This window comes from Pundamilia nyererei, unplaced genomic scaffold, assembly GCF_000239375.1.
Source record: "Pundamilia nyererei isolate P.nyererei 1_Seehausen unplaced genomic scaffold, PunNye1.0 scaffold00331, whole genome shotgun sequence".
Lineage (NCBI taxonomy): Eukaryota > Metazoa > Chordata > Actinopteri > Cichliformes > Cichlidae > Pundamilia > Pundamilia nyererei.
Window position 1 is genome coordinate 12,287 of NW_005187732.1, and position 9,474 is coordinate 21,760.

Genomic DNA, 9,474 nt, shown 5'->3' on the forward strand with positions numbered 1-9,474 from the left:
GCATGCCTGTGTCCAGTTAGCAATGACTGGAACATGTCAAGCTAAGAGGCCTAAAACTTTTTCTGGTTGCACATGTGAGAATTAACTTATAGCATATCAGTTTTTTGCTCTTTAAATACAGTATTGGAATACAAATATTACAAGAGACACTACAATCATCTTTGTAGTGTCTCTATACTGTTTCCACACTTTGGAATTAAAGAAAATAAAAATACTGAAATCAGAGGAATGAGACCGTCCAAGAAGGTTGGTTCATAAAAATAAAGTTATTACTATCAAATAATGATAGACTTCAGTCACTTCAGTACATCTCACACTTCAGTATCCACAGTAACTGCTCAAAGCCTAACTATATGCTTAAGAAATGAAAATATGTATACTTTTAAAATCTGAGCTGCAAACAGTAGTCCATGGACCTGCAGCCGAAAATAACAGCCATAAATCGCTAAGGAACACACTTTTTAATTACACTGGTGACACAGTTAATGACTGGCAATGGTTAAGGGGTTAGGAGAGCAGAGAACTCCATTTGTGTTCATGAATAATTTTGCCAGTGCACAAGTGAATAATAAAAAAGCCCCCGTACTGCATCCCTTGCTTCCCCATTTTATAATCAGATTCCGATCATAAACACTTGCCACCCTGGAAGTTCCTGTTCCTGTATATGAGTTTATATCTACTGCTGAAACACAATCCATTGTTGTTTTAAGAAGCTTGCAGCAGCCAAATAAGAGAAAAATTGTTTAGCAATGTTGTGTTTAATTTATGTTGAAGCAAATATATCTGCATTTAATGAAACATGTTTGTGTGAGACGATGTGGACATGTTACTGATGTTACTTGTGTTATTTTCATCAGACAGCCAAAGTCGTGAAGCTCAGTTTAAGCTGTGATTTTAAACTGGCCGTAGGTGTGAATGTGAGAGTGTGGTTATCTGTCTGTCTGTGCTAGCCACACGATGGGCTGGTGACCTCCAGAGTGTAACCTGCTTCCACTCCCTATGATAGTTTCGAGAGACTCCAGCCCAGCCCCCTGTAACCCTAAGTGAGAGAAGCTGTTAGGAAAATGGATGGCTGAATAGATGATTAGCTTTACTGAACCCACACTGGGGCCACATACTCTAAGTCAGTGATATCAATACATTCAAATGTATTTCAGTGCTCATCTTCTAAGATGTTTAAACAGTTTGCTGTGATATCATATTTTGATACCGGCATCCAGAACTAGGTCAGTCCTGAACAGCCACACCTACTGAGTACAAAACTGCCATCCACAAGACCCTGCTTCTCCCGTGACCCTGTCAAACCGAGTGTGTGTGAATGTGTGAATAATTTATGTGTGTGAACCACAGGGAGAGGAGAGATGGGGAGAAATGTAGGGCACAGTGATGCTGAGACCCACAATACACACAGACACACATTTTGTGGGGAACAAACTGTATCTTCTGCATAAGCAAACAAAGTATGGCACAAATAAAATGCACAGGCGTGCACAAACACAATAGACTGGCAGCCATCTGTGTCACCAAGTATTATAATAACCCAGACACACATACTCGTACACAAACACCAAAAAAAAATCAAAGGCACTCACACACGAATGTAATTCAGATGTGAGTGCGTCTCTCAGCGGCACTATCTGTGACTCAACCCTGCCTCCTAGTGGTACATTTGACACATTGCTAAAATGTCTAAGTATTACCAGGAACAATTTTAGACACATTAAGCTCACTTACTTCTTCTTGGGTTCATACATATATTCAAGCCAGATGTTTGTTTAGATGTTTTTAAGTGCAGGAGACCAATCAGACAATGGTCATGGTGACAGGTAGAGTTTAGGATAGCCGATTAAAGTGTCTGTCAAGAATAAAAGCAACAAGCTAGCTTCTACCTGGAGATCTTTTTCTATAGATTTAGTTTACAAAGACATGAATATAAAACTGTGCAAAAGTCTTGAGCTACCCTTCATTTTTTATATGTTATTTTATTCAAACCAGTTGAAACACAAATAGAAAGAAATACAGTATATCAGGCAAAAACAGAGTTTGTGCAATTCTAAAAAGTTTAAAAGTTAATTTTTGGTATGACCACCTTGATTGTTAAACACTTACCTGTGAGGTAAGCTTTCTTGTAATAATTTCTTTAAGTAGTCTTAAGGAATAATTCTCCAGTTTTCCTGAAGGGGACTGAAAGATCTGTTCTGTTCTCTGTCAAGATGATCTCACACTGCTCTATGTTGATGTCTGGGCTCTGGGGAGGCCAATCCACGACTGACGGTGCTTCACTACTCATAACATTAGTCGTCTCCATCCTTTTCTCTCCCCACACGCCACTGCCATTCTTGTTCATAGCCTGGTCACTTCCCGGATCGACTACTGCAACTCTCTTCTTTTTGGTCTTAGTCAAAAATCTCTCCATAAGCTTCAACGTGACCTGAACTCTGCTGCCCGTATTATCACCAGGACCCCTTCTATGCACCACATCACCCGTGTTCTGCAGCAGCTTCATTGGCTTCCGGTTAAATACCGCATCAATTTCAAGATACTTTTGTATACATTCAAGGCTATCCATCATCTCTCGCCTTCATACCTCTCTGACCTGGTTCAGATCACCATTCCCGCTCGGTGTCTCTCTTTCCATCCCTTCCCCTCGGCTAGCCACCACGGGGCGCAGGGCTTTCTGTCGCTCTGCCCCCCGCCTTTGGAACTCCCTTCCTCCTGAGATGAGAAACATCGCTTCCCTTTCTCTTTTTAAGGCCAGACTCAAAACTCACCGGTTCACAAAAGCCAATTCCACATAAGCTTTTCCATCCTGCTATTTTAATTTATTTTATTTAATTGCTCCATGTTTTATCCTTATAAATTTGTAAATTGTTATGTTTGTTGTTGTTGTTGCTTGTCTCTATTCTGCTGTGTACAGTGTCCTTGAATGTTTTGAAAGGTGCTTTATTAAATAAAATGTATTATTACTGTGTTTTTTCTGTCCAAGTAGGTTTTTTCACTGCATGGGGAGTTTGTTTGAGATCACTGTCAGGCTGAATAATTAAGTCTTTTTCAATCACCCACTTTCCAGATGGCATTGCATGGTGCCTCTAAATCTGACAGAACTTTTCTATGTTCATAATTTGATCAGTTTTGACAAGTTTTCCAATACTCCTGACTTAAATGCAGCCCCAAACCACGACAGAGCCTCCATCATGTTTTACAGATAGCTATATCTCTCAGGTCCTGTGCGAGGTCTTTACTTTTTTGCTAATTTTATCTTAAGACATGAATTTTATACACTGCTCATCTACTATAAATAGTTTTCAGGCCTGCCACTTCTTCTTTTCCCCACGACTTACCCACTTCCTCAATTTTTCCCAAGATATACTCTTCGGGAATCACCTCGATGGTGAAAAAATGCTATTTTTTGCATGTCAAACTGGGTTATCTGTGTGAGTTTTCATAGATTCAGCTCAAGAAATGGGAGCAAATTATGTGTTTTACGAAAGGCTGCTAGTACCAGAATCAGAATCAGAGTACTTTATTAATCCCAGAGGAAATGATGTGGTCACATTTGCTCCAAGACAGTAAGAACAGTAACTAACTAAACTAAATTAATTAATACAATATATTAAGAAGTTACAAAATATAACAAAATAGCTCTAATTATAAATATCCCAGTATATTACAGTAACAAAGTATCTAAAGAATCCTCTAAAATGGACCGAAACTGAGTGAAGGTAGGTATTTTTGCTTGAAAATGTAACAAATACAACCAAAATACACATAAGGACACAGGAAAGTACGGCTGCAAGGAACATCAGTCATTCAAACACATACTCTCCTCTTCATTCGGATGTAATTAGGGCATCAAACGACATCAAAAAATGTGACTGCATTCGTGGTGATAAATGGGTGTCGAAAACTGTTTCCCATGGTACATAAAATCAAAAGAAGCTGACGACAGGGCCGAGCTTTGTTAAAGAGTCTAACGTTAAAGCACAAATATAAACTGGTAGTGAGGGTAGGATAGTCACCGACCTGCGCGTGGAAGATGGAAAGGGACTTTGCCGTGTGTAGCGGGATGAGGACCCGAACCAGGAACTGCTTATGTTCAGACTTCAGCGGCAGGGCGAAGCCGTTTATGATGCTGGAACAGAGGAGATGAGAAGGCAGTTAAAAGTGACTGTCGTTTCTCGGGGGTATGTGGGGGTTTTTTTATGACAAAAAGCACGTGTACGCCTTTTACTTAAGTCATCCTGTTTAAAAATCAGCACCACAACCCTCCAACTTTAAGGCCACCTGTCCAAAAACATCCCGGTCACCTGTTACCAAACGCGATCTTCTAACGAACACGTTTCAATCAATGAATGGTGCGAATGGTGATATTTATTTACACCACAGCATCATGTGTTGCTTCAAAAAAGAAAAAACCCTCCTCTGAGTCACACATGTGTACGCCTGTGCATTCATCTGTGCTCTCAGACTCTATTTTCGTACTGTGTCCGTTTCCGAGTGACTGGACGAGCGCGTGGTCTGCTCTGTTCACAGCTGCACCGGCTGCCCACAGAGAGAAAAGTAGGAGCAGCAGAAGAGTGGGAACTAAACTTGGAAAGTGCGACGCTCATTTAGCTGTAAAACGAGCCGCCCGTCAGTTTTTTTCACGGGCGATTCATGTGTTTGTCTGCATCAGTCCGTCCGTCTGTCTTCATTTCTAATAGCGCTGTTGTCAGTTTAACAGAGGAGTCCTTCAGTAATATCTCCCTCCTGCTGTTCCTCTAATCTGTCTCTCTGCTTCCTTTCTCACCCTCTTTCTGAACGCCTCCCCGTCTCCTCTATCTATGCACCGCATCCTCTCTCACCCATCTCTCTCCCGCACTCTCCATGTGTGGGAGGAGCTATAAATACCTCTGTTACCACCAACATGAATACAAACCTCTCTCTCCTCTCCTGCTCCCTCCTTCCTCCACTTCTGACTCACTGTTCACTCACTCGTCCCCTCTCCGGCTCCATCTATCCCTCCATTCCTCCTTTTTCCCTCACCTTGGACTCGTCCTCTCCCTCGCCTTCCTTGAGCCGCCACTTGTTTCCGAGATCGCCTCACTATTGTTAAGAGCTGAAAAGTTACTGTTGGTCTCTTATGGCAGGAAAAAAAAACACTCTCAGTCTGGATACATCCTTCTTTTTAACTCCTAAGTATAACATCAGACAAGGAAAGACAAACACACAGGGCAGAGGCTAGACTCCATTAGCCGAAATTCCCCTGAGAGGAATTAATATTTATTGTTTCTGATACTGATTTGTTTGCGTTCTTATTGCTTATTCCTTCTTTGGGTTGTTGTCTTAGTCTTTCCATTTCTAAATTATCATTAGCACATCTGTTTATCTGCTCTGGCTACAGACTTAAAACACGGATGCAGCTTCACAGCGAGGCTTCACTATCCGACATCAAGAAGCTGATGTGCATCTTTTACTCCCTCTCTGTGACTTTAAACTTGTGCCTTTGTGGGTTTCTCTGCCTTAGACTTACTAGAGTGCCCTTGTTAGCATAACAAGACCATTAGGCTACCGCTATATAGCCTGCTAAAAAGCTAGGTTGTTATGTAGCTTTAGATTATATGTCAGCATCAAACCAGAACATCAGTAGCATTGCAACTCATCAGCTCACAGGTTACTTCACAACAGTTTGAGTGAAGACTCATTATGCGATGACTGTTTGCAAGGATGCCGTTCTTTTGCACTGTAGACAGATGGGCGCCTTGCCATCACATTAGCTCATCTGTACTTTAGCCGGATGAGCTAAAAACATTAAGCTAACTTAATTCAGACTTTTCTCTGGAGTCTGTTCTGTTTTAAAATGGCTTTCATGGCTACAGAAGAGGATTATGGTCAGAATTCCCCCAAATATTTTTTTCAGTGGCCCTAATCCTCATCAGTGCAAAATTGATATAATGCTAAGTACTCATCTAAGCTACTAAGCATCTAAGCTAATCTACTGGAAGCAGTACATCTACTTAAATCCAGAACTATTTTTGTGTCTCCTGCAGATGACAAATTTAGGGTTTTTTTGAGTGAAAGCAATATGACTGGAAATTTTTATTTGTTGCTAGCCAACAATACTAACAGTAGCTCTTTCTTTGGTGCTAATTCTAAAGTTACAACCCCTTCAGCTAATTAACAACAGAGCAATAAATAGATGTATACAAATAAATAAATAAAACAGCTAGAACTAATATCTGCAAATATGTAAACATGTGGATAAAATATTATTACTATATTATTGCTATTATTATTATTATTGTACACTGAACAGTCTTACAGGAGCTGGTATAAAGGACCTCCAGAGGTACTCAGTCTTGCACCTTGGTGCAATCAGTCTTTGACAGAAGGTGCTACTGTGCTATTACTCTATAACTACCAGCGCATGGAGTGGGTGTTGATCATAACTGATTTGAGAGCATTCTTCTCATGGCCACCTGCTGGACTGTCTCAAGATCAGAACCGACCACTGAGCCGGCTTTCTCGATAAGTTTGTCTACTCTGCCCCTGTCACAGGGGAAAGGTGTCCGCACCAGCAGACCACAGTCCACAGCAAAAACAGAGCACTGGCCACCCCTGTATGACACTTTGTCCAAAAGAGTGGGGAGATGTCGCTTGACCTTAGTCTCCTTAGGAAATAAAGTCTATTGCTAAATATTATTGCTTAGAATATCAAATGTAACCATAAAGGGTCCACAGGTGTTGATAAAGAGGCTTTTTTTCCCCCATCTTGGACAAAGCCAGGCTATCGCTTTCTCTTTAACCTAGTCTGATATGCTAGGCTAACCACAAGCTCAGCAGCTACCACGAAGACACGGTGTTGATAGTAGTTTTTTATATCTCACAATGACAGCATGCACATTTCACTGATTCGTCCATTCTTGCTCCTGGTTGTTTACATGTGAGGCTCAACATAAGAAACGCGTGTTTGTTTATCAGTTTGCCTTTCTTCTTCGCTGCCTCTTCATTTCTGTCTTCCTCATATTTTCCCTCACAAAAGAAGGCAAGAAATTAAACAAACCTGTGAGTCATATTTCGTTTATATCTTTAACCCCCACCTCCTCCCGCTTCTCTCCTTTCTGCACCATCGCCCACCTCACCCCTTTACTCATTCCCCTCCCTTGCTTACTCTCATTTCCCTTGCCGTCACCCTGGGTTGTCTTTACTTGATAAGAAAGAAGGAAAAATAAAAATGCATATTGTTTTATGTGCCGTGCAGGTGCAGCAGCGGCTGTGCTTTGTAACCAGTTTTTGGTGCCGGCTGTCTCATAAACAGGAACAGCTGGCATGTATAGAGTATATGTGTGTGTGTGCAGCACAGCAGCAGCGTATAGTTCAAACGTGTGCTTTTGCAGACAAACCTGCCGAGGATTTCCAACAGTTCCGCAACTCCATTGAAGTGCTCAGTTTCATATATGAACCTGAAGGTCAGAGACAGGACACACACAGGCAAAAGCACTATTAAATCAAGCTACAGCTGATAGTTAAACAACACTAAAAACAGGAATTAGATAAACATTAAATAAACAGTTTTATCTTCCTGTAAAATGACCTGTGCGTGCATGAAAGTTGCTAGTATTCACAAATTTCCTATCAAACCATGTCTGAAGCACACCTCCGTGACATTCGCAGTTGAATGTGAAGTTTATACACATTTTAGCTGAAACTACATTCAGCAAAAGGAAAAAATGAAAAATGTTTAATTTTTTAATTTTAAAATCTATTTAAAAGAAAAGTATTGCATTTTGTTTTCTTTGTTCTCTTTTAACATAGTTTTTAACGTACTTTAAAAAGTTTGTAGTGCAGAAAAAAGAAGAGCAAAGTGCAGGCTTTTCTTATTTGCCCTGTTAAACCTATTTTAATATATTCAATTCAATTTTATTTTATTTTATCTATATCGCACAAAATCACAACAGCAGTCACCTCAAAGCACTTTATATTGTAAGGTAAAGACCCTACAATGATACAGAAACAGTGGTGACAGTGGGAATGACAAACTCCCTTTTAACAGGAAGAAGCCTTTGGGACAACCAGCCATCTGCCACGACTAGTTAGGTTTGAGGGACACAAGACAAAAGACATGAAAATACTTCAAATAATTTTGAGTATAATAATGTTTTTGTTATAGTTACATTTTATAATTAAAGATTATTATATTTATACTGTCTTAAAAACCCATCCTGGGGAATCTTGAAAGAAAGGCTCATATAACAGTATCATTCAGTATCAAATGTTACAAACACAAACAAAGGCAGTAGAATTTAAAACATAGTTTTAATGGTAAAAGACATTCTATGAAGTCATTTACTGTTTAGAATGACCACATATCATTTCCTGTATACCTATATGATGCCAGTACAAACAACGGCAATAAGAAACATATTTTTAAATAGCTCTGTAGAGCGTTATTATCGCTTTGACTTTCAGATCAATCGATCGACCTTGAAGCACAGGTCAGAGAGGTCATGTGTGACGTGATGTTTTAAATGTTTCCACAGTACTTTCTACGTGTCGACAATCAACATCACACTTGTAAGAATCATAGTTTCCAAGTCTTACATCTTTTTGTCAATTTTGAACCAATATAATCTTCTATAATCATCTTCACGACTGATTGATCAATCTGTGATTTAGGACACATGTAGGATGAACATTCAGTGAGCTGAACACATTCATGTTGTGTTTGTAGGAGAAAGAATACAACTGATTAAAGATTAAAGCTAGATTTGACCTTTTTGCTACAACACTAGTTACATTAACAGTCCTGTTTTCACTCTTAATAATCTCCTTTATAAACTAAAGGTTCTAGTACAACAAAAATACCAAGCAGACACTACAATTAAGGAACTGCTGCAGGATCCAAAAGATCTTTTCGTTTCTTTCTGAATTAACACAGCATGCAAACCCCTGTAAGGGCTTGGCAAAGTAGAGCCAAACCAATAAACCAAGTTTGTTCTTGCAGAAGAGCAATAGCTCCTTTGGAGCTCAGGCTATAACCTCAATTAGAGATACAAAGAGCCAGCATTTGACAAGTATTCTCACAAGGTGCACGCTGGTTTAAGTACTAACTCTGAGGTCATTTTGTGGCTGTAGCATAATTATCATTTATGCAGGATAGATGCACAAAACGTGGTTTCTGAGCCCGCTCCCCTTCCTGCTCATCGTCTTTGACTGTCATGTGATGTTGAATTATTCGTTTTTAAATCATGAGCATGGGTTGGATGGAGGTTTGGTGTAGCTTGTACCTGAGGAAGATGTTGTTGATCTGTTTGCGGATGTAGGCTCGGAGGCCCAGCAGTTTTCCGTAGACGCGGTGCAGGATGGTCTTTAGGTACTCCCTCTCCCTCGGGTCCTCGCTGTCAAACAACTCCAGGAGCTACTCACACACACACACACACACACACACACACACACACACACACACACACACACACACACACACACACACACACA

At 40.2% G+C, this 9,474-nt stretch overlaps 1 protein-coding gene across 1 annotated transcript in view; it reads right to left on the reverse strand.

Moving 5' to 3' along the window:
• Positions 1–9,474, reverse strand: part of ppp2r5b (protein phosphatase 2, regulatory subunit B', beta) — a 49,165-nt gene that overhangs the window by 9,567 nt on the left and 30,124 nt on the right. Inside the window, exons 5-7 of the mRNA XM_005751861.2 lie at positions 9,267–9,397; positions 7,383–7,442; positions 4,024–4,132 (exon numbers count right to left, since the gene is read on the reverse strand). Of these exons, the coding sequence (XP_005751918.1) occupies positions 4,024–4,132; positions 7,383–7,442; positions 9,267–9,397 (300 nt within the window). The remainder of the gene's footprint in view (positions 1–4,023; positions 4,133–7,382; positions 7,443–9,266; positions 9,398–9,474) is intronic.